The 26,034-nt window shown below is 39.7% G+C and overlaps 1 protein-coding gene across 3 annotated transcripts in view; it reads right to left on the bottom strand.

Annotated features, from left to right (window-relative positions):
* The window catches only part of VWF (von Willebrand factor), a 175,323-nt gene that overhangs the window by 9,778 nt on the left and 139,511 nt on the right, over nucleotides 1-26,034 (bottom strand). For all 3 annotated transcript variants that reach the window (XM_087766218.1, XM_087766219.1, XM_009475359.2), the window contains 10 exons: nucleotides 23,534-23,636; nucleotides 23,350-23,424; nucleotides 22,721-22,825; nucleotides 22,020-22,225; nucleotides 20,682-20,831; nucleotides 11,298-11,408; nucleotides 9,741-9,924; nucleotides 8,817-8,857; nucleotides 3,702-3,818; nucleotides 369-467 (listed from right to left, as the gene is read on the bottom strand). In XM_087766218.1, coding sequence (XP_087622344.1) covers nucleotides 369-467; nucleotides 3,702-3,818; nucleotides 8,817-8,857; nucleotides 9,741-9,924; nucleotides 11,298-11,408; nucleotides 20,682-20,831; nucleotides 22,020-22,225; nucleotides 22,721-22,825; nucleotides 23,350-23,424; nucleotides 23,534-23,636 — 1,191 coding nt within the window. The remainder of the gene's footprint in view (nucleotides 1-368; nucleotides 468-3,701; nucleotides 3,819-8,816; nucleotides 8,858-9,740; nucleotides 9,925-11,297; nucleotides 11,409-20,681; nucleotides 20,832-22,019; nucleotides 22,226-22,720; nucleotides 22,826-23,349; nucleotides 23,425-23,533; nucleotides 23,637-26,034) is intronic.

Genomic DNA, 26,034 nt, shown 5'->3' with positions numbered 1-26,034 from the left:
TTCAACTTAAACTATCCATTTCTCATTTAAAATTAGGTTTTTCGTTTTCTCTAAGTAGTTGTTTGAGCTCATATTCCAGTTAAAGTTCCTTGATAATATTCATGCTTGCAGATGCATCTAGAATGTCCCTCTAGAATTATTCACTGTGGTATGAAGTCTCCTTTTTTTCATTTACAAACAGCAGCAACAACAAAGAACAACTTTATTGAAAAACCACTGTGAGATACAAAAGAAAAGGCACTGGTAATACCATGCTGCCTAACCAAAAAGGAGGAAAAAAAAAAAAAAAAGTACTTTCCTTGGGTTCTCCAGAAGTCTGTACTACATTTACATTTACTCATAAATAAAAGAAAGTGCTTAAAACTTACCTGAAGGTATTTAAGCCTTCCATCTCTTAGCCTGATGCCACATGAAGTTGGCACACATTTTCCACAGCAAGAGCCAGGGATTTCCTGCCTTCTGTAATTCTAGAAAGTAAAGGACATTTTTCTGAGTTTATTTTGTTTTAAGCATGCTTCCTACACTTATTTGTAGAGGGTTTTTTTTAAGAAAAAGTTCAGTGGACAAAGTGATAGCCAGAAAAATGCTTTTTTAAACAATAGGACAAGACTAGCTTAATCTAATTAGTTGCATACTTTTGTTTTTTGTTTTATAAAGGCTGGCATTAATCCTGGTACTGGTTTATTATACAATAGGGAGAGAAGTTTATTTCCAAATACAAAGCCTCCTGCATCCACTAAATTCAATACTCTTTGACTATAACAGTTGCAAGGTCAGGTCCACTAAACAGCACATGACAGTAGGAGAGGACAAGAAACTTATTAAAATGTTTTGAGTGACATACAGTTCGTATTTGTGGTGTGCAGGAGCTTCTCTGTATAGCTAATGAATATTACACAGTGCAACTTGGAAAAGCAGTGTGAAGTGTTTAAACTAGGAGAAAAGCGCAAGATAACAATTAAGCAGTGGGCAGGGAAAGGGGAGAATAAGGCTAAGGTGGGAAATTTGGACTATGGAAAGAAAAAGAAAATGGCCTGATAAAGCAAGAAAGTAAAAAGAGCATCAGAGAGGGTAACATATAATAAAATTAAGAATGAAGGGGGAAGGGAAGGGATAATGGAGCCCTACGAATGGCACAGGAAGGAAAAAACAGCGGCAAGAAAAGGAGCATGGGAGAGTGAGCAGCACTAGATGCAGATGAAGAAAGGTATAGAGTGGATAACAAAAAAAACCAAAAACAAAAACCAAATAAAAAAAGCCAGAAAGGAACTGAGTTAACACATGAAGTGTCCCACAGTAATGTCTCCAGCTGCTACACATAACCAACAGCTGCTTATGATGAGCTGAACATTTTTAAGACAACAAACACTTTCTGGTTGAGTGAAGGCATGCATGTTATCCATATGTTTTTTATCGAAAAAGAATTTGGGGAGGGTTACTATTAAATCACAGGAAGAAAACATACTTCATTGTTATTTAGGTGAACTCGCTCTACTAGCTAAAATGTAAGCACCTAAAGTAGGTCATAAAATGACCAAAAAAAAATAAAAATGACCCTGATGAGCAGAATATGCTGCAGTTGGCTACACTTCAATTACCATTGCATTTACTTTCACAGTTTCAGCGTCCAGTAGAAAGCAGGTGCTCCTGAGAGAGTATACACTCTCAACCCACGATTTTATCCATTATGAAGGAATTGCTTTTAATCTGGGTACACCATGAAATCAATGACTCTGAGACAGTAAAGATCCTAAGTATGTATGTGAACCCCACTGGCCTTAGGGGGATGAAGACTTTCTGTATTTTATTTGATATTTTTTCCCCTCAAGCTCCACAGATTCATTACAATGGCTACAAAGGGATGCATACACCTAGACCTGCAACGTCCCTTGGGTAGCTGCACATCGCCTTAACACAAGTTCATAGTGCTTAATAAGCCCAACTGGAAATTGCCCTTTCTTCAGGGTTTTTCGTTTAGTCTGTACTTTTGGGTCAGGTGGGGGAAAGGAGCTGTTTGGGAATTGTGTGGGTGGTGAAAGAAAAGAGAGAGGAATGTTTCCCCATTTTTATTTTTTTTTACCATGTATTTTATTGGTTCCTCTACCTTTAATTTCTACAGCTGGCTTCTTGCATTGAAAAGCAAGAATTGATGTTTGTGTATTTTTGTGTGGGAATATATATATATATATATATGCACGCACATGTTTCTGGCCATAGACTCATTCTAGTGTATCTGGGTTTTTTTCATTGATCTGCCAGGTTATATTTTGTGGAAGTGAGGAAAATGCTCAGCACTGAGCTTGGCCATTTATTTTCCTTTCGGAAGCCTGTGTCTATAATCATACCTTACAGAAGGGGTGATATTAGTGTCCAGAACCACACAAAGTATTCCAGATTCTCCCTTTTGTCACAGGCTACATCCGTACCAGCAAATAAAGGGGGTCAAGGACAGTTTTCTGGCCCTGCAGACAAGTGGAACACATATGTATGTCTAAACCGCATTCTCCTCACAAAACAGGCTGGCCTTGGGTTATCCTAACCACTGACCTGTGCCTGGGCATTATTTGGAAGTTTGCTAGTTAGAACAGGCCGCCTGGGACACTGCTGACAATTCATCAAGTGGTTTCAGGACATAATTTAAGCCTGCAGTCTTGCTCTGGTTAGTTCATTAGTAAAGACGAAACCATAGAAACTTGACTTACTACATTGTCCTTTTCAGTTCTACTTAGGGATTGAAAACTAGACTCATCCAAAACTCTGCCCCGCTATTTTGCGGGGACCCTATCAATCTATGCATCTCCTGGATATCAGCCAGGAATCCCATATGATCATGTTACAAATCTGGCTTTTTGGTGCAACGGCCACTGCTTGCACAGGCCCTGGGTTTGGTTGGGCCTATTGGGCTCCATCCATTATCCAGGAAAATGCAGAAGAGGAGGGGACATTTAAGGCTTTTTCTGTGAACCTTAGCTACTGGTCTGTGCTCCTCAGACAGGGGGAGATGAAGCCAGCCTCTGCAACTTGCTTAGGTCTCCTGCTACTTGGGGTATTGGTGCTAGAGAGAAAACTAAATGATTGAGCAGAACTAGTCAAGCACTCCGGTCACACTGTTGGTCAGTGGAGTAAAAATGGGAGCTGTTTGCCTATGGCTTTGCCAGCCAAGCTCATTCCTTGCAGATGATGGCAGCAAAGCAGCAGCAAAGACTTCAAAAAGGCCAGTGGAACTGATGGGGACAATCACTTCAAATAACCCTAAGGCATGGCTGGGAACCAGAAAGAAATATTATTGAGCTCAGCTATTAGACAACTTGGAATAGTCATAGGAAAGCCCTGAAGAATGGAGATCTGGTTGAGCTGCCAGTCTGTGGAGGGACAGATAATACTGTAGGAAAGGAGACACAGCTCTTATTTCCAATGATATGCCAAATCTTATTTTGCCCTGAAGGTAAGTAGCCTGAAATAAAAAAAAAAAAAAATGTGCCTGTGGACCTGAATACTATGAAAAATTACCTTTTCCTGCACTGTGGATTTAGATCACATTTGGTATATCTGGTCTAATTCAGGGAAAGAAGAACACATGACTTCTCAGAAAAACTTGGAGAAAGGCAACAGATCCCAGAGTTGTACAGAACAACAATGAAGAACATGACCTTCTCATCAGACACATTCTTAACCAGAACATCCAGACCACTCGCACTTACTATAGGGCATGGTTCACAGCTTAATTTTGTACATGTCAGAGTATATCTCCGAGAAGATGTTGACTGGAGGGAGCAGAAACATGTTGTGCATTGATCCACCATCAGGCGTCTCCATGGCTGAAACATTAGAACCAGTTTGTAAGTCAGTGACTGTCTCTTCAGCAAAACTCAAGTAAATGAGCAATTTTATCTAGATTAAATCTCTTTCATTAAATCGTGCATTGCAATTCTTTGCAAGAGAAAACTGAAAATTGATGCCCCCACTTTCCAGAAACCCAAATTTTTGCATCTGTAATTCCACAACAAGCAGCATAGCATGAGACTATTTTTCAAGTAAGCCCTTTAATTCTAAAGTTCTAAAATTCTTTAATTCCTTAACCTGCAAAATGGCATTGGCATTTCTTACTTCACTGCTTACAAAGCTAGCAAGCAAGAAAGGAATCATCCTTGAAAGTGATGAGGAAGATTTTGTCATCAGCTATTCTGACTATGTGTTAGGTGGTTGCCACCAGTTCATTTTTCCCTGAGTGTAGTGAATTGCTTTGCCAATAAGTTTTTATTCTTGAGCCATCGCAACCCACAGATCATGAGCAGAAATTACTTGTTATTGTTCTTGTAATAACACCACTTAGAATTTCTAGAGGCCTAAAAGTTTAAACCTGAGAAAGGAGAAAGAAAAAACAAAAACAAAAACAAACAAACAAACAAAACAGAAACAGAATTACTGAGTGAAGAACTGGACTTGTCCACAGTTACAAGTAAATCAGTGGCTGAGCTGGCACACAATTCAAATTCCCTGAGCTCTCCCTCAGCTCCTTGTTTACTGGATCCCATCACCTTTTCAAAGCAAGCAAAAATGGCATTTAAATGTACAGAGGAAAGTGCCAAACTATTAGATGGGAAACAAAAGGATGTGGAGTTAGTACTTGGATTCCTAGCACTAGAACTCTAAATACAAAGTCTTCCTGCTTTCCAAGTGTGCAGCCTTTCATTTCAACCTCAAAATATTAAACCACTATGGCTGAATGAACAAAATGGGAGAAGCCTATTAAGGATTTTCACAAAGAACTTATAAAACCTAATAAATAAAGTAAACAGACACTGAATATTACTAGATTATAAAAGCTTTGAGTAGTGCTTCAAATGTCAATGGAATTTCACTGTTGACTTCATTTGGAACAGAAATTTCCCATGCTACATACTATGCATCTCTTCAAATTCCTTTTTTTCTTCTTCCACACTAGTAAACGCTCATGGAACAAATGGAGCAAAACCAAGAAGCTGGCCAGAGTAACAGTGTAAAGGTAATAGGTTTGTGGGTAGCTCAGAGCAAATACTCTGACATATACACTGAAGGACAAATGTTCTGATTACCGAATTTTAATTACGTTCTTACTCTGCACCCCAGCACAACAAAGGTCCTCAGGGTTCAGTGGTTTTCTATAAAGCACCAGCAGTAGTAATGACTTTTTTCTTGTTTTGTGGAGGTCTAAAAATAGATCCCCCACAAACACCATGATGGGGTGGTAATAACAATGAAGTGATCCCTGTCTTTTAACAACCCAGCTTGAGACCTCAAGACAGAACCCTTCAGCTTTCTTGGTTTAACCTTTTATAGTGAATATCAGGTCATTAATCTGGAGGGTTAAAAGACCTCAATGGATGTGGGCATGAGGACACAGTCATAACATTTTCCTATGGGAGAGGGATGGAGAGCAAGCGTCACATGAAACACTAGACTTCTTGTCTTCTCTCAACATTGGAAAGCATTTGAACACCAGAGTGATAGTTCTAGTACAGACTACATGGCCTCACAAGGGCATTAAATCCACTGACACTAGTACTGCTCTACTGGTTAGTAGCTCCACGCCCACATGTGCATGCACACTCAAAAGCCTTGCAAATCTGGGGGAAGTCCTCATCGCAGTGACTCGTTTCAAAATATATTTGGTTTTGTTTTGTTTACTATCATAATTTTACTTAATTCAAGCCCTCTAAAAGTAAATGCTTATCACAGAACGCCTCTAGCTCTAGGATTTCACATCAGGAAGAAAGCATCTATAAAGACACAACAGGTATTACAATTGATATCCTCACTGGATCTTCCTTCTAATAGGGCTAACATTCCAACTAAATACAAAAAAAGACAGATAAAGTTGAGTTTATACTAAAAATCACTGTTATGGGCAGGAACATAGGGCTTACTAGAGACATGTTGAAACGAAATCCTCATGCACAAGTGCCTTTAACTTTTGGGGGAAGGTCTTACCTTGATCCAAAGTTTGCATCCCAGATTAGTTCTATGATATTTATTTCATGTATTTAGGGATCAGCATGCAAATGGCTTTAACAATGGCTTTCTGTGAACAAATACAGCTTAGCATGACAGAAATGAGTGAAATAATGGGTTGATACATCTTTTTTCCCTTTAAATAATACACCTATCGTGTTTTCTTGCCTAACTTAGAATGAAATGTCAACATCTGCTAACCCAGTGTTAGTTAGTGCAACAAAAATAACCTGCATGAAGCCTGAATCTACTCAGATCTCCTTCACAAATGCCACTCAGTAAAAGCCTGGGAAAACAGATGAGTGAAACAGATAATCCTTTTGGTAAATACAGCCACCTGCTTGGAAGTCTGCAGTTAAAGCCCACAGCATTGTTAAGAACAGCGGAATGAATGCAATACACCAAATTACTGGAATATAATATTGGTAACCAGATACAAGACAAAAATGTAAAAGGATTAAGGATACAGCCAGTTAACAGAACTGCAGTAAAAGACTCAAAACTTGGAACTACTCAGTGAATGAGTTAATGGAGCAAAGTTTTCCCTTGATATGAAATGAAATTTGAAACCTATTCTTAAAGGACCCAGAATAAAGGTTTTGAAATCCAGGAAGTATAAACTTCTGTGGATACCATATCTTCCTTCCTGACCAGAACTCTGGAACATTCATTGAAGTAGAAAACAGTGTAAGACAAAGCTGTAGTAATGTCAGCTGCTCAAAAGCTTTCAGACATATAGCTAATTAGCTTACAATAAGTCATTAAATAAAGCTAGTTTAACTTAAAAGAAAAGTTCATTAATTTAAGACAAGTTATAATATAAGCTCAAATTCTTTTTTTTTTTTTTTTTTTAAAATCAAAATGCCCATTTTGTTTAGAAATCTTCCAAGATTATACCTCAGGAATTTCACACTCTCCATCCTGAGAAAATATTTTGGTAACTGCATTGCTGAATGCTACCTTCAGTAATGCTTGACACTTGCGACAGCAAAAGCACAGAAGTAATGTAACAGCTGAGGCCTACCTACACCCTCAAAATCTTGCACAAGTAGTGTTTGATAAAATGACCAATTGTCAGGAAGAACAATAAAACATTTTAAAATTTGTATTAAAAAAAAAGACATGAAAAAATTTTAAAGACGGCTTTTATATATAGCCAGATAGCAAATAAGAATGAGTCAAAATGTAGTTTTGTGTCAGCTGGAACACTTTACGAATTAATTTCAAATAGGGAAAATTTTATTAAGATAGGAATTTTTTTCAATATTGTAGAAGCTGAAATATTTTATTTTTAAGTCTTCAAAATACAAATACTTCTCATTTTGCCTTCAACATGACATTTTGTTTCAAAATTCGTTTATGGTTCTTTTTAAAATATTTTAAAACACTTGAAAACAGAACAAAGACTTCACTTGACAGATCAGGTGAACACTTTGTTGGAAGGGAAAAAAATAGCTGTTCACATAGTTCTTCATGGAAGAACAGCATGCAACTGGAAAGACAACTTCTTTTTGCAACAGAGAATATATATATATATATATATATGCGCATATCCTATATAACAGAAGGTTGCAGGAGCTAGCAATTACTATATTGCATGACATTCTCTAAAAGTATGGTCTTTACAAAATGCCACAACTAGTTTTGACAACATGCTATAGAGAAGACAAGTAGAGGAATCAAAGAGAAAGCAGATTATTTCAGATTTTACCACTTTAAACCCTTCTCCCAGTGTTCTGATAAGAAAGGCAAAGTTACTCCCTGGATTTAATTCTACAGGGAAGTAATCCCCACACAGAATGATGGATGCTTGATGACAGGGTTTTAGCTCCAACAAACTGATAAAGTTTTGTCCATCGCCTATGAAAAATATCAAAACCAGAAGAAACAGATGGAGAAAGCTTCCCTCCACCATATTTCAAAAGTCCAAAGAGATTAGGGTAAACTTACCTTTTAAATAAATGAAAAAAGAAAGACATACTTTGACAATGCAGGGATATGTAGGTTAAAAGTTAGGTTAAATGACTAAAGAGGACCTGTTTCCCCAGGGGATGATGAGAATATTTAGAGTTCTTTGACACCAGAGGTGCTGCCAGAATATGGATTTAGGGAAACAATGGACAATTGACAGTGCTCTCCAAAGATAAATCCAGCATAAATGAGATCAGATCCTTAACTCCCATCATTCCCACTGTCATGGGCTGGGTTAAACATGTCTTAATCTATCCATTAAATATGCAGTCAAGAAAAAATTTCCTCTGAGGGCATATCAGCAGGGATCTTGAAAGGAGACAGAGGTCAACCAGTAAGAAAGCTCAGCTTTCCTGTTCCTACTAATAGCCAAGGAGGGATACCCCTCCTTCCACACAGGTGGAGCAAGAGTCTCCATCCTTTTTTAATCTGCCTTATCCTCTAGGTAGAATACGGGAAGTTTTTGCTTCCCCAAGGTGGGCAAGGATCATTTTTGAGATTATCCCTTGCAGATAGTTTCCTGTGTGTTTGGTAGCCTGCAAGTCATGACACAACACAGATTACTATGGTTTCCAAGCACTTTTCTCAAGTATCCTTTCAAGATAAGGAAACGTTACTGTCCCATTTTGCAGAGATACTCATTGTCATATAGAAAGACTGTGGCAGGGTCATGAACTGGACATACACGTGCTCAGCCTCTTTCCACTGCTTTTACCCCAAGGTCCCACTTGCAGAGATTGTGTCTGAACAAAGCTGCCCTGTACACTTATCTATATTCTGGCAAGTTCTTCAAAAGTTCATTCATATATCTAAATGTCTTACCATCACAGCAAATAAAAGGAATTGTGTCTTACCCCAATAACAGTGCCATTCAAAGGACAACCATTCAGAGGTACTGGAAAAGAAGATAATATTCCATTTAGCATTACCATTATCATGACATTACTGAGATTTAATAAACCACAGGTATGCTTTTTTGACTTATTAGAGTTCCAACTGAGGACATTTAGATCCAGTTTCACTGTAGAGGCATAATTGAGCCCTCTTACATTATACCTTGAAAGGTAACAATTTGTCAGAGCTATCCTGAATTCCACCTCCGAATATCCCTTGCTAAGCTGTTTTTTAACAAGTGCATGGCACAGTGTAAATTTTCCCCTCCAGTTCAACTGTTGCACTCACAGAAGACGCACTCATCGGTTTTCTGCAAGTTACAGTGCTTATTTCTCCTCCTCCTTCCACTGCTAGCTCCTCATGCCGTGGCTTGTCAATTAAACATGACTAGGAGTCTTCCCAGACTGAGGCCAATTAGCTAAATCATCTGATTTGGACTTTTGACCCCAGTCTATGCTAGGAAATGGCCACAGCCACAATGCTCAGAGACACGCAGAAGACAGCATGGCTGCATGTAAACTCGCTGTTCATAGCGGGCCCTGGGGAGAGCATTGAACCTCCTAGGCCAAAAGCACCTCAAGTCTTCTTTTAAATGCTTAACAACGCAGGTTAGAGCTGTAGAGACATAGCCTGCTATGTCTCTCTGAAGCAATGCAGAATAGCTTCAATGGTAAGTAGTTCAAAAAGAGGCAGTGAACATCAGTTGTAAAGAGAAAATAATAGCAGCAGGTGCTATTGTACTCAATGTCTAAATTATACAGGAGACTTCAAAGTAGTACTATACTTGCATAACATGCACTTTTGAAATTGCTGTTGAGAAACAGAAGATTAGCACGAGATGATTCATTCTCCAGCGATTCTGTTTGTCATATCCAAAACCTTACCACATCTGCAAGAAGGACAGCAGTCTATTACTTGGTCACAGCGCAGTTCAGTTCCCTCTGGACAGTCAGGCACATCCATTTGAGAGCAAGATCGATTCTTTTGCTGCACAAAAACCTCATTGTTCACACGGATGCACTCATTGATAATGCAAGGATTGAAGGGGGATCGCCACTCTGTGCCAACCTGATGGGAAATTGTAAAAGGATTAAATATAGGCAGCAGTATTTGCGCCACTGGATAGCGGGAAGACCACCATAGCCAACACACTGGTTTGCAAAAAGCACGTTTACTGCGTCAGGAACAGTCTGTCACTCAACAGTTCTCCATCTTATCGCAACAATCAGTTTATAGAACAGTCTTACAGAAGAGTTGAAAGAGGACACAGCAAGAAAGGGACAACAGAGTATAAGGATCTATTACTCCATTTAGGACAACCAAAATCAGTAAAACATGGTGGGACATTAAAATAGGCCTTCTGAAGGCTTGTTTTATGAAGCAGAGCAGAATATTGATCCACATTAAGAAATGCCCTTGATAAAATCAGGGAAGAGGCAGGCTGCAAAATGTTACGTTAACTTTTAAAAAGATGGCAGCAGACTGCCTTTGTAAAAGGAATTATTTAAACGTTAATACCAAGCATGTGAAAATGAGATGTAGATGAAAATGCAGACACACTATAACAAAAAATACTTAGGGAAGAAAAAATGAGGAGAAGGTCCATTATTTTGAACATATTTAACTTACTGTTCCTGCCTTTGTTGAATCCAGAGCTTTGCATAGGATTAAACAATTTAATGCTATGGGGGCAGGCAGAGGCTTGCCAAGGGTACTTGAGTTAGGGACAGAACAAACTGAACAGACTGAAGGAATGAAAAATGTAGGCAAGAAAAGAAACAAATATCCACCTAGCTTTCCAGAGTGGTAGAGTAACTGCAGCACATTTTAAATGGCTGTTGCATACACTCACTGCCCATTGGGTTCTTTGAATCCTAAGGGAAGAAGCACACTGCTGAAAATAAACTGCTATTCTGAGCAGAGAACAAGCATGGTCTGGACCACTGCGGTCTGATCTGACACGCAGCAATCATCTTTAGCAACCAGAGAATAATTCATATTTCTGTCCTCATTTACTTCCTCATATTTCAGTGTGTACCAAGTAGGATATTCGACTTGAATAGGACCAGGAAATTCAAGCAATCTACTACTCCACCTGCCTGTTATTCTCCATTAATTTGTATTACTCTATGAATAATTTAAACAAATAGCTTACAGCCACAGAAGTATGTCCCATTAATATTCTTTTGAGCTAACATTTGTGAAATTACTAATTTTACATAAAAAGATTGCTTCCTTAGAGCCTGAAAGTGGAAGATAGAGAGGGTTTGCTTGTTAGAATCAAGTAGATAAATCACATGCCCCCCAAAAAATTGTTTTTCAGTGCTGCTTGCTGTATAGGAGAAATAACACATAACTTCTTCATCTCCTTCCATGGAACACAAAACAATTCCAGGGCACTTCTGCTAGAAGAGGAATTGTCCATGCCACTACCACCTCACCTCGTGCAAACGAGGATCTGCATCACCCCGAGACCAGAATAGCTGCTCCTCACAGGCAGTCTTCTGGCATCTCCCACAACACTCCCCTTCTTGGACGATATACTTGTATCCCTGTGGGAGAAAAGAAAAGGACTGACTGATCCAGGAATAGAAGACAAATGAGTAGATTAATCCTAAAAGAAAACACTGTGATAAATGCATAATGTTAGCAACTTTCTATCGAAAGGGGAGTTTGAAAACAGAACTGTAAGGCCACACACTGCTATTACAAAATAAACAAGTGGTCCACCCACCTCAGCATCCTGTTAAATGGTTAACATAATCTGTCAAAATAAAAATTAATTTGCACACAACATTAGACGCAGAAATTCTTATCTCATGAGTTCCTGCTTAATATATATTTTGAAGAGATATTCCCTTCAGCCACATCAACTAACTCTAGGTACTACCCTTCTTCAGGTCATGCAAATCAACTAATGGGCCAGCCTTGTGAGGATATCAGCTTCTTTAATCTGGTATTGAGCACCCCTTCTTGGAGTGCAGAAAATGTTGATGGTGCCAAACATTTAAAAAAAAAAAAAAAAAAAAGAAAAAGACATCTGAAATCACCCAAAAACCTCTTCGTTTTGCTACGATCGGCTCAAATATATAATAGCACAAAGATTTGCCACAAGACAGAAAAGAACAATGATATAAACAGACAGAAATGGAAAGGGAAGAGGTAAAAGAAAAATGCTTTTGGAGGACCCTGAGCTATTGCAACAGCATTAAGCAGGAGTCATTCCCAAATATTAGTTTATTGTATATAAGCTGTTTCTTTTATGCATTAGCAAATTGTAAAGTGCAAGTCTTTCCAATAACATGGCCCTACAGAGGAGTGCAAATGTATTTCAAAAATCCTTTTTTTTAATATAATATTATATAAAAGAAAATTAAAGGTAAAAACTGTTCTAGTGGCATTTTGGATGCTAATCAGCACTCATAACTCCCCTTTCCATTCCTGAAACTTCAAGGTTAGGATTCAGTCTGAGCATTCAGACATCTGACTGCCCTGTGCTGAAGCAGAGGAAAAGGGTTGATCAGAAATGCAGTCCAAGAACCAGTTTTGACTGATCATTTCATGTTTTCATCTCCTGAAGCAACTAGTCAAATATTCAAACACTGGAATACTTAAGTGAAAGAAAGCAAGGAGCTTTATTCTAATTAGAAATAATATTTTCTATATTTAATAGCTAAGCAGTCTCCAAAGGGCAAAGCATAACTCCGATTTCAATACAGAGTTGCAGGAAAGATGTTCTGTTCGTGCAAAAAATACCAATGAAAATAAGCATCATTTTATTTTGGTCAACCCCTTTGAACTGAAATTGCTGAAGTATTTGCAACTGCTCCCTCCATTCATGAGCTGTCCTTGATTTGCAATATGACGCACATTAGCAAACCTCAATAATCAGAAAAAGTGCATTTTTTGATAATGTCAGACAATGTAATACCAGACCTAGCTTTGTGGGGAAAGTTGTGCTGTTGAACATTGTGTTTTATATGACTTTTATCTGCTAAATACATGTCTGAAGCGTCTGAAGTACAGGATGCAACTTTTTATTTAGTGGCAAACTCAGAGAAATAAAAATACATGAGCTGTTTGTGCCCAGAATAAACCCAGCATCCTGACTAAGCAAAATCCAGCTGCAAGACCCAAATTTCACTAAGTTGGTTTGAACAGAGCCCTCTAAAGTGCAAACAAAAAGGTGCTATGCAGCAGACTCCAGGTGTGATTTGCACTCCTAAGGCACTAACAAATATGTTGGTTTTGGACAGTTCAACCTGACCGAGTGGCCCTTTGAGCGCTCGGTGTGTTCAAAATCTGGGGGCTCTGACTCCTAAGGAGAAGAAATACAGGAGACCACAGCTCCTGACCTCAGCGCCTGCTAAGCTCCTCCTAAGGCAGCCCCTGAACCACTGCAGCCTACAAACCTGTCTCAGAAGACAAACCTGCAAACTGCAGCAGTCCATGAGCTCCTCAAAAAGCAGAGCAGCCATCTGTACTTGACAAGAAGGTGAACAGTGATTCCCTGCTGTCACAGATCCTCCACAACATGAGAAATATTTCACCATCAGAAACCCCCACCTTTTGTACTCACACCATAGAAATTTGGGCCCACAGAAATAAATAAAGCTTTACCACATAAACATAAAATAATGTTTAAGGTTACATCTAAGAAAAGGAAAATGTATTGTGCATTCTGAGGTGTTTTTTGGTTGTGTTTTTGGTTTTTTGTTGTTTTTTTTTTCCCCCTCCAGTTAGATGACTCATGTACAAAGAGTATATGCTACCAGGATTATTCCTGAGCTGCACAATCTATCAACATGAACATCTGACAAGTCCCAGATACTGTGCCGTCAAAGGTTAATGTTAGACCGAACTAGGCAGACTAAGTATTATCCATCTCTTCCTTTATTATTTTTCATTTTCTAACATATAGAGATGACAGTGTTTGCCATGGTTTGTTCAAAGATCCACTTACAGGGATCCACTTATAGTCAATATTCTGCTTGTCCCCTGCTTTTTCTGGACTGGATCTGCTGCTTTATTCCTCCTCCGCATCTTGCTTTTTTGTTTTGGTTTTGTTTTTTTTTTTGTTTTGTTTTGTTTTGTTTTGTTTTAAAAACCACAGAGTTCAAACTTCAAACAGGGAATTAAAACTCAGAAGAAGCCTTTGGTAAGTGTCTGTCTGTCTGTCACACTGAGAGGCAGATCACAGTCTACAGGACTAAAAAAATCCCCATACCCCGGGAGGTAAGGGATAAGGCAACACAAGGCACCCCTCGCATATGAACAGGTGCACGTGGCTGACTTGGGAGTGATAATCAGCAGCTGCAACAGAGGACCTGACAAGTGCTCAGTTATGCCGTCAGATCAGGCTGTTTTATCAAACACAAATGCTGAGATAAAGCTGATCTCCCACATGGAGGGTGAAAGCATATGGATTAAGACATTCTAGATGGGGTAGAAATTTTGCCTACTTTTGAGCTGGGGCTTGGCTTGCAACAAACAAATGAGAAATGTGGATTAATTCTGTAGCATTCAGAGAACACAGATTTTGGTTTCCTTGCCTACTCAAGGCTACCGGAGGGATCCACACAGGCTACGGCTTGGCATATTTCTGCACTCTTTCATTCTAGGGTTGCTGAGGATACATACTTCACCTTTTCATAGGTGCTAAGCTTTTGGCCAGAAAACTCTGTCAGCTGCCTTTTGGCCAACAAAGCAGGAAAGAAAGAATGGAGATTATTCCTCAACGTAGTATTTTTAAGAAGGCTCCAGTATTTTCCTTTTACATATTGAGATGATAGTACCTAGAGAGGGTTAGAGGAACCAAAGAGAATGAAACCGGCAACAGTAGACTGACAAAAATGCAGTAGCATGGATATAAATCAACGTGAAATGCTGAAAGCAAAATCTTCAGTGGTGATGAATCAGCACAATTCTAGAAATTTACCCCAGGTGAGGACTTAATTCTCAATTTGCAAGTCTCTAGAACACTAAGGTATCATTTCCTAATTTTCATAATAAATTATGCTTTAAAATGCAAGCAGGATGTTTGAAATTACCTCCCACCAAGACTTTCACAGTTTTTAAATGGGATCCTGTGCATTTAATATTCAAACAACAGTCTTCCTTTTACATTAATTTCTTTGACCTCCTTAATAAACACTATTAAATCATTTACTACCATGCTTTACATGCTACTTCAAAGGAAAATATCCATTTGAAATATTGGAGATTAAAGCCATAGATTTTGTAGTCAGCATCCATTGAAAACATCATTCACTATGCCTTTGCACGTATGGTGCAAATATTCTTTATTTTCATTTAACACAGTCATCAAGAGGCTTGAAAATCTAACCTAATTAATTTACACACACTTAGCCAAATGGCTTTGTCTTAAACACTTATCTCAGAAAATTATGCTTCATTCTTCTCATAATCATCTAATACTTTAAATTATTCAATACTTTAAACCACACTCTTTTATATCACTTACAAAGTACCTAACTCCAAGAACACTGACAGAAATTAAGCAAAGCAAGTGTTCCCTTCACATTAGTATACTAGTAATTTTAAGGTGTTTTGAAAGCTGTAATTCATTTTCATGATTCTCTGAAGGGAAGTAGTCTGATGTACTCTCAGAGAAATAATTTCTGAAGAAGCTCCAGAAGGGAGACACCACTCCTCCTCGTGGCACATGCAATAATTACAGCAATTATCTGCTTGCTTTCTCAAAACTTTGGTAAGAGAAAGATAGAAGAGAACAGAAAAAGTGAGGGGACTATGGCATATAATGAAGCAAACTCACATCTGGTTTGCAAGGGAGAAGTCTGTATTTGCTGTTAACATCCTCAGAGAACTGTGGGATTGGTTCATTTTAATGAAACATCCACTCTTTTTCCATAGCATTTCTTTACATTCTAAAACAACAGACAGGATTTGAGTTTGTTTTTGTCATGCTCAGGAGAACAGTAACACCGTTCGTTCATCAGGGTGAAGAAGCTAGTACATGTATTACATTTTTTCTCTTTTGGTGTAGCTAGATAAAAAACTGTAAGCTGTTTCCACAGAAGTCAGATGACACAGTCGACAATGACACTCCACAAATTTAAGACCCGGCAATGGAATTAATAACCACGAGCAGCAGAGAGTTTAACTGTCATCTTAGTAATGATCCATGATTAAAGTATGTCTTTAATGTCAATACAACTTTAAACGTCATCTAGTTGGAACTTAAAAAATAAGCATTAAGGCCAATTCAAACTGGATTACAGAACTTCTGCAGTCCTTGAGATATATATCCACTGAATCAGGAATAAGCAAAGGAAAAAAGAAAATCTGAGATATTCAGGTTCTCCAACAGCTACGATTTTGGTTGTACACCTTTGATAACCATTAAAGGAGCAGAAGAAATGGCAGATTCCCAAAAAGAACTGTCATGGTTTCCACCGAGGATTTTTGTTTTAAAAAAGCTTTTTGACACTACAATACTTAAGGCTGAGTTGTCAAGAAACTGTAGCTCTGCATTAGTAATACTTTATTAGAATAACAGATTATTGATAAAGTTATGGCTCTGAGCCAGATACTTTAGATCTAATATTTCATAATAACTGCCGTACTAGAAATGAGTCTCTTCAACAAATGGAAATGGAAGGGATTCTCTTGCAAAAGCTGACAGCTTTCACATCTGCCCTCATGGTTTTCACTGCATTGGGCATCCTCAAGCTTTCTCACCAAACTACAATCGCAGAAACAGCACTAGTCTGGTTTGTTGTTTGTTTGTTTTATGGATTTGGTTTTTGCTCTGGTGTAGTAAAGATAAGGGCTGGCGACCGGAAGATCACGTGCTGTACGGAAAGAGTTACGGGTCGACCCTCCCTTGTCTCCGCCCCTTATAACATGACACGCCTACTGCTGGGGGTATAAAGCCCGGGTCAGCTGGAGATCTGGTGGGATAACCTTGATGTGTAGTGTTTGCTACACAGTGGTGACCCCGACGTGATCAGGCAACAGTGATGGAGCTCGCGGAACTCATAAAGGTACTAAAGTCGGTAACGACAAGGGTGCTCAAGACGGGGTTTGCGGCAAGGCGGCGCCGGCCTGCTGCACGTGGCGTGTTGATGGGGCATGAATCTCCTGGGAACGAAAAGCCAACAAGTTTAGTTTCGGAGGGGACACAGGCTGGCTGGGAAGGAGTGGCCTGTGGGACACAGACGGAACCGTTGTTACTGGGGGCTGAGCCAATGGAGGAAGGGGAGGTGCAGGGAGACTATGGCGCAGCGGGAACAAAGGAGCTGGGAAAGGTGTTCCCAATACAAGTGGGGAGTTTAGAGCGGCCACTCACGGAACCTTCGGCACCTCCTGCACCGCCGGATCTGCCACTTCCTCAATAACCCTGGGGCGAGTTGCAACAATGTGTGGAAAGGGAGCTGACTGATAGGTTGCTGGATTGGGTCCCGGGGGCCGATGTGGGATCCCAGCGGTATCGCAAACTACGTGAAGGAAGATGGTGGGAAGGAGAAAAGGAAGGCAAAACACCTGAGGATGCCCCATTGTATCCCAGTGATCGACGAGTGCTGGACACACAGAGAGCGGAGCGCAGGACATCGGGGGGGGGGGGTGGTAGGGCTCCCCCGGCACTGCCAGTGATACCTGAGCCACCAGAGGGAACCCCTATCCCTGGGGCAATGGGAAATCAAACTGGTATTCCCTCACAGTGGAGGGAGCCTGTACACAATTACCCCATGAGCTCTGATAGCAGTGAGGGCGAAGGGGGTGACGAGGGATCCTCGATTGTTGCTCATCTGCCCCCGCTTCCGAGACAGACTAACAAGGTTTCAAGGGAACTCGAGGCATTGATCAGCCGATTGAGAGGGGTGGTGGCAAATGCGGAAAGTCTTATGCCAGGGGGAATGCTGAAAGAGAGGGCAAACGGGACGGATTGGCAGATGATTGCAAAAAATTGTGTTTTGGAAGGAGTGCGATTCCAGGCCCCTCCGATTCAAGCATTTCCTATCCGAGCAGCCCCAGGTGGAGGATATGAGTGGCAACCGTTAGATGCAAAGTTGGTGAAAGAATTGGTCACAACGGTGAAAAGTCATGGATTAAATTCCCCAGAAACCCAAGTCCTACTAGACTGTGTTTTTGCAACGCCGCTTGCACCTTTTGATATCATTCAGCTTCCCCAGCAAGATCCAGAACTACTGGAGCTAAGGGAGGGGGAAATGTAGTAAAGATAAGGGCTGGCGACCGGAAGATCACATGCTGTACGGAAAGAGTTACGGGTTGACCCTCCCTTGTCTCCACCCCTTATAACATGACACGCCTACTGCTGGGGGTATAAAGCCCGGGTCGGCTGGAGATCTGGTGGGATGACCTTGATGTGTAGTGTAGCAAAAAGTGTGTGGGTTTTTTTTTTTTCACACCTTCGCAACTGCACATATCTATATGCTGTCCGGCCTTGTTCTGATACGAAGGCTGTAAGTTAAATGATATTGAAATACAGTGGTATTAAGGCATTTGAAATTCTTTGAAAAAGCAAGACACAATTAGCTTAATAGAGTTCAGAAAAGATAATTGTTTTTCAGATATTGGTTTGTTTAACTGAAACTAAAACAAGTCTGACAGTGCAGGGTTTCTGCAATAATGTTAACTCAGCCGTGAGGTACTGCACATACATGCTCTATGCCCAAGGTCAGTCTTTAACTTCCAGACACATTATTAATGATGTCTTTTCTAAAGCAAAAAGAAGACCCCTAACTTCTCATAGCTGTATATACAAGGTTTGCTAGTGAAGACGTTTCTTCCAAATGTAACTGAATAAAAGCAAGGAGAAAGAAGAGAGATCACATACTGATTTTTCTTATCCTCTGTTCTGAATGCAACTGCATAAATGGGACTCATTCCAAAAAAAAAAAAAAAAAAAAAAAAAGGCAGACTTCTTAAAATCAGTTAAAAGGTTTAGGAAAAACAGTGGGAAATAGCCTGCAAAGATTTGGAGGCCTGGCAGAGGAGGGGAATGTGCATGATATATTTGTTTAGAGATTCACTGTATTTCCAGCAAGAAGAAAAAAGCAAGTGAATCTTGTCTCACATGTAGCACTAGAAAACCCAGAACATCATAGTAGCAGCACAGTGAATCAAGCACAGAAGCAGCACCTGTCCCTCTTAGTTAAAGGGTTTTGTAGTTATTGCTGTAGTATGCCCTCCTTTGCATTTCCCACTGACAAATTCCAGCTGGTCACCTGTAATGACACCGGGGCAGTCTGTTGAGTCACAGGCCAACATGAAGACTTTTATCAGCTACTGGACCACGGAGAGCATTGATGTTACAACACACATTTGGAAAACACTTGCTGATTGGTCAGCTGTTTGAATTTTGTGTGGGCTAATGCAATATGTAGCCTAATATTATATTCAAAAGCAACTTGGAGATTTGCATAGCATTAACTAGCTCACCTTTGCTTCTGCACTGAGGAAAAAAAACAAATTAGCTTCTTCTGGGCTTCATGTCACAGTTCAGGGAAGAACAAACCCATGGGGAAAACCCTGGGTCAGCAAAAGACCTGCAGAGAATATTCTGAATCCCACACAGCCACATCTAGTTGCTCCACATGGACCCCACACAGCCTACTGAACTGGCAGATTGTGAACACACCAGACCATGGACTATGGAGGAGCTGCTTCAAGTCAGATGTGCCTTTTCCTGAATGGAATTGGCTAATACCATCAAGAACAATCTCAACTAATCCATGTATATACTGAAAGCCTTACAAAGAGGCAAAATGTATTTGTGGTAGCCTCTGACATTTGCAGCACAACTTCTCTGGCCCCATGGCAGTTGGTAAGGGGTGTGGGTTGTCAGCACTTGGCTGGGCAACCTCTTCTGCCATCTGCTTTTTCTGCAGACCCAAGCTGTGCGTTTCCACTGTCCTCCCTGACCGACCCATCCATGCTAACCTCATGAAGCAAGGACATAGGAATGCTCAGGGATTATGGGTACAAGGTGCTAGATACCAGAGCAAAACGCAACTGTAGGGCATCACATTTAATTTTACAGTGATTTTCTACTTCCTTATTCTCCACATTATGTTAAGGCAAGGAATGTTAGGGATGTAAACTGGGTAGTTTAAAGGAAGTATAAAAAAACATTTTGAACTTGTGTTTGCACAAATGATGTTATGGTCAAAGTCTTCTAATCTATGACACTGGCAAGTGCTGCTGACTTTTAACCAATTCCTTTGACCTTTCTAGAATTCTTCTAGCAACTTCTCGTACCAAGTATCTGTCTCCTCCTGCTTGACCAACTATGTCAATATAACAAAGCAGCTCATACGTCCTTTGTGGGCTTCCAAAAGTAGACCACATAATTTTATAGCACATAGCAGATGTCTGAGCATAATAAAGGCCACAGCATGTGGTGTTATTACTGCTATCATGGACAGAGCTGAGCAATAGACAGATCTGAAATGTTCTTTTCAGAAAGTGAACTTCAGCTAGAACAAAGTCATTTGAAATTGAACTTTAGACATCATGAGTATTATTATGCAAATGGTATAAATGATAGACACTTCAGGATGCAGTTCTCCTTTTACTGAAATATAAAATAAACTTGTCAGTGATTTCCTTGGCAGCAGGATACGATCCTAAAACAATAACCCTAAAATGAAGTCAGTAATGCTCAGGCCTTCTTAGACTCTGTTCCCAAGAAAATTCATTGCTACAACACTTATTTTCTATTTTTCTCTGGTTTCTCTAAACACGCGTGTTTAAAAGTAATCATTTCAGATCCCCATCAGGCCTCTGCTGGCTAATGCACTGGTTTAAATGTTACTCACCTGAGAGCAGAATGTGTTGCATGCTTTGTCATGACACTCCATCATCTGAAGTCCTGTAACATCATCCCTCATACTAGTGCAAGAGCATTCCCTGCACCCATCTTCCCAGGTTGTCCCAACGGGGTAGACTACGCTGTTGTGCACACACACCTGTTGAATGCAACAATTAATACATGAAAGAGCACACTGCTGCTGTAAGGGCACACTGCTGGCTCCAGAAGGCTGCTTTTTAAAATATGAAAACTACCACAAACTTTATGAAATACTTTGAACCCAGTAGAAATGGTACAGGTCTTAAAATTGTGGCCACTCTGTTGAGGAAAGGAAAATAAGGGCAACCAATGATGCTGTTTTATAAAGAATAAATTGGAGATTTTTATCTGCATTCGGTGGAATTGCCCAGGGTCTGACTCAGTTTCACTGGAAGTACAACATGACACAATATTTAGAGATAATAAACAGTGAGTCTTGTAGAAGGATCCACGCACACAAAACTTCTTCCAGCTAAATCAGCTGATCTGAAAAGGTACTACTTCAAGCTACAAGTATTCATTCTCTTGTATCCTTAGGCCATCACAGCTGCCACAAAAGTACTGCCATCTCTAATATTGCACTTCCTATTAGTAAATTTTACAATATGTTATTAAAGAGATGAACATCATTTATTTTTATAGATATAGCAAGTAACTCACAAAGACATAAAATTACTTATGCAAAGTCATGAACTACTTAGGAACAGAAAATAAAGGCTAGATCTCCTGAGGTGCAAGACATTATAACCCAATGTTAAGCTGTAAGGTAAGGTTGCTTCAACGAAAAGGTTACATTGCCCTGCAACTTCTCTAAGCAACCTTATCTTAAAGGTTAACATAATATAGCAACTTAATTAAAGGTTGGCAAAATAAGGAAAAATATATCCTGGTGAAACTTGTAAGAGAGTCAGGTATTAATTTGGCAAAAAGTGGCAATATAGTTCATATGAGATACAGTGCCTCCTTAGGCAGAGGCAAAGGTAATCAATGGGCACAAGGAGTTTAGGTCTAAGGTGTCTCAAATATTTCAATAAAGTTAGTATAGGATTGAAAGAATATATAGTAACCGTACTGACCCAAAAGCATGTCTCAAAAAATAGGTTGGTTATGTCAGAATAAATGGCTGTAATAAAACAAGCAACAGTGTGATGCAAGTGTGTTTCTCTCAGACACATGTAAATTTAAAATGCCCTGGCATCATTATCCAGTAGTCTCTTTGGGGGCTTGTTAATGACTGACTTTGGTGCTGTCACTCCATGTACAAAAAATACTTTCATCTGTGGAAATCACACTTCATTCCCCTTACCGTGCCTGGTACACAGGTTGTAGATACACAGCCGCAGTCATTGGTGAGAGATCTGGATAGATATCCCAGAGGGCAGCTCACTGTTGAGTTAGTGCAGCTGCAGGTACACTCGTATTTATCACAGCACTCGGTCTTCTTAATAGTCAGCTCTCGATGCGGTGGGCAGGAAGGTCTTTGAACTAAGCTGCATGCTTCTCTGTTACACGCTAGCAGAAAAAGGTAGGTACCATGTCAAGCACACAGCATTTCAGAGTGCCGTGAGTGAACAAGACAGTTCTCTGGCAGCAAGGCACTAATTTGCTACTGCAAACTGTTACAAACCTACTTAAAGACTAAGAAGTAATGCAGATATAAAAGAGCCAGGTCAAAAATTGTGTTGCAGGTTCAGGAAAAGTTCCTACCCTGCCAAAAAAATTCTTGTTTCATATACAATCAGAAAGATTTATAAAATAAGCAAAAGGGTCAGAGCACACACGTCCAAGAGTAAAGTGTTTCTCTTTTCCTTAATTCAAAAGCGTACTCAGAAAGTGCCAACACCACCCTTCTTCCAAGTCTCTGAAATAATTAAATTTCCACTGGCTCCAAAATTAAACCTTTCAGAGGGAAAAAATAACGTCTAAAGGAAGTTGTCAGTGTTGCTCAAATGCAACGCTCCAGTGTCACTCCCTGCTAAAAACAAAACAAAACAAAACAAAACTTACCACATGTGTAATTTGGTCTGCATTCTCCAGGGTTGGTCAGAGCAAGTTGCAGGCCAAACTCACAGACAGGGGCAGGAGGCAAATCACAGGAAACCAGGTCACAGACTAAGAAGAGAAATTGAGAGAGTGTTTAAGACCACGTATGACTACTTAGTTATCAAGAAAAGACATACACACGCATGCATATCCCCATTAACCTTCTTTTCCCTACACTCTATTGCTATCCTAAAATACGAAGTAAGTTAGACTTCAGCAGGTCAGAGTTTGTTTTCAAAATAGCTTAGGGAACAGTTCAAGTTTGGGTTATGAGGATTAAGGTTCTAATGTTATATTTAATGTGCAAATATAGACCATGCAAAAATAGGTACTTGAAAAAAGACTATTCTAATGTCATTTCAACAAAAACAAATTGCTCTGTTCCCTTCTTCATCTCTTACAGAAAGCCAAGTTTGACATGAATTGAGACTCACATCCTCAGGAGTTGTTTCTTTTTCCACATTGATGATTGTACAGTCATTCAGTGGTTAAAAAATTGAGTATTGCATTAAACAAAAACACAGATTGTATCCCTTTGAAGCATTTCGTAAAAATATGTACCAAGAAGACTCCAACAGTTTATGAGAACCTACCACACTCGTACTCGGGGCAGCACTGACTGGGGTCCCTGCGCAGACGAGGGACTTCACAGGGACCACACTGAACAGCTGGAGTAAGAAGAAAACATCCATAAAACAAGTTTGGATAAGAACTAGAAAACTAGGTAACAAAAACATCAATTAAAGTGCAATTATACTTAGAGCTAAACGAATTTACGTTTGGCAGTAGGGCAAGGTCGGACGGTGCAGTTTACTTTCTTGTTATCGAGACATGTGCAGATCTTGCAAGGCTCATTAGCAGGAATCCATGTTTCCATGTGCTGCACAAAAAAAAAAAAAAAAAATCCAGGTTGTTAGAAAGAAATCAAATATTCTGGCCACTGGCATGTTGGCGATGGGAGTGGGTGAGGTTAAGCAACACCAATTTAGAAAACCAGAAGGCTATATGCAGCATTGGTTGGTTGCTCTGTTAACAGCAAGAACCTAAGGAGACACATAATTCTGAAATGACTGTAGTGTACCAATTTAGCAAAAGATGTAAAGAATGCATGAATGGGATGAGGAATTACTATTGTTTTAAGCATGAAAAATGCTCAGATGTTATAAATGCAATTGCAGGCTATTGTGAGTAACAGTGGACTCATGCAACTACATACCATGATTGGATGTTCAGTGGTAATAAGAGAAACAACAATATTTTGGGAAATACATAGAAGTGGCTGCTTTCCCAAATTAGTAGTACTTAAACACAGAGAAATAAACAGTGCATATTTTTTAGTAAGAATATGTGGGGTGTCATCACGTGATTTCCCAGTGGACTGCAGACTGAAAAGCACCATAGCAAGCCCAAATCTGAAACTATCGCTGCGGTGGTTACCTGAAGGTAATAAGCACATTCAGAAGTTGCCAGTAAAGTACATCAATATTCAAGCACATCTCTCTCTCTCTCTTGAGAGAGAGGAAAATAACTGATTTTAAAGATGTAGTTATCTATAAAGAACTATCTACATGTAAACTCCATGTGAATAGGTAGGTAAGAGTGAAAAGATGCATTATGGGACAATAACGTTAATTTGCACAATCGATCCAGGTTCTGGGTGAGAACATGTAGAGTAGGCTAGGATGCCACAAAGGCAAAAGGTGCCATCCAGAAAACTCTAGAGTGCAGTTTAAAAATAACAGTCTGCCGAGATCTGTAGTAATAAGAAGAAAGGAAGGAAATATCTAAGCATACTGCCACCTGTACCCAGAGGTATCTATCTATTTTAAGCTATCACAGGAGCATGAAAAGACAGTTTACTTTCAAAGGTTAACCGCATGGCAAGGATAAGACAGCAGGCATGGTAGTACAAGCCAACCAGAGGTTTAACAAAGCTTAGCATCCAAATCACATAGGGTTGGTTGATCTACAGGAAATCTATTTTAGTCAAAGAAAGCTTGCATCAATGTGTTGCTAGTAAAAAACATTATCTCAGGGCTTGGGAAAACTCAGAGCGCTCTGCCAGAGCATTCAGTGGCCTCAGGGTTAAAAAGTCCTGAGAAGGCAGCTGATAGAGAATGCCTACATTTGCAGGTGGTGATATGAAAGGCATGTGGACATTTCAAAACACAGAGAATCACAACATTTGCTCTAACTTTTTCAGCAGCCTCAATTTTCAAACAGGTTTTCTTCAGCATAAGTAGGAGTCTCTTTCTAATACCAGAAGAAATGACAAGAGATAGCATGCTGTTAGTAGAGCTCTATGTAGGTGTTGATACTGAGAAGCCTGTAAGCCCAAGCACGATCTGGGGTAGAAAGGAACCAAGGAAAGAACACCAGCGGGAAAGAAGGGGGTTAAGGAAATCATAACCCACGACCAGTTGCACTGCCTGTTGTATTGCTCACACAGCTAATCCTGCAATGGTGGAGATGCAAAACGGCTGTGTGAGCTGATCCTCCCCTGCCATCCACCTCCTCATCCACACAGCAGCTGCAGCTAAGCCTTGCCATTGGGGTACAGACAAGAGGTTTTCAGAGTTAAAACCCCATTAAGGGGCATGCGACAACTCATGAATTTCAGAACTTCTGCAGAAACAAGTAGATATCATGCAGACGTTATTCCCAAGATGTATGCTGAGCTTTTCTCCACGAGGGCTTGAAACAATTATTTAAATGGAAAATGCACTGCATTGCCTCAGGATTCAGGGATTTAAGGCACACAGATCCTAGGCTTTAATCTGCAGTTGCAATAACCATTTCATATAGAATCATAATATAATAACTAGAGTTCTCAGGCTCACCAAGAGTTGTGCACAATTGATCTGTGTGTAGGGCAGTAATTATATATATTGCAAGCTATTTTTTCCTTCAAGAAAAATAATGATTTTTTTTCTATTCCTTTTATTACAAAAATTACTGTGTTTTTTTTCCCTTCCAATTTACCAACTCTATAAGCACTACACAAATCCAATGATACTGTATTTAAAGCAAAGATTCAAAACAGAACACAAAGAAAAAATCATGACCATATGTATGGAGATACTGTAACCTTAAAATAAAAGCTAGTACAAGGTCCATGTGCTCAATCCTTCAGAAAATTCTAACCTTTTGTTTTGATAAAAGTCATTTGGATAATGCAGTTGTGGAACAAAAGAACACACTTTCCCTATGTCTTCCCTCCTGCTGCCAAAATCTATAAGGTATGTACACCTGAGAAGGGGGCTAAAATGCTGTTAGGC

This window comes from Nipponia nippon, unplaced genomic scaffold, assembly GCF_047370975.1.
Source record: "Nipponia nippon isolate SJK-2023a ecotype South Korea unplaced genomic scaffold, ASM4737097v1 scaffold_3, whole genome shotgun sequence".
Lineage (NCBI taxonomy): Eukaryota > Metazoa > Chordata > Aves > Pelecaniformes > Threskiornithidae > Nipponia > Nipponia nippon.
This window is presented reverse-complemented; position numbering and strand designations above follow the sequence as displayed.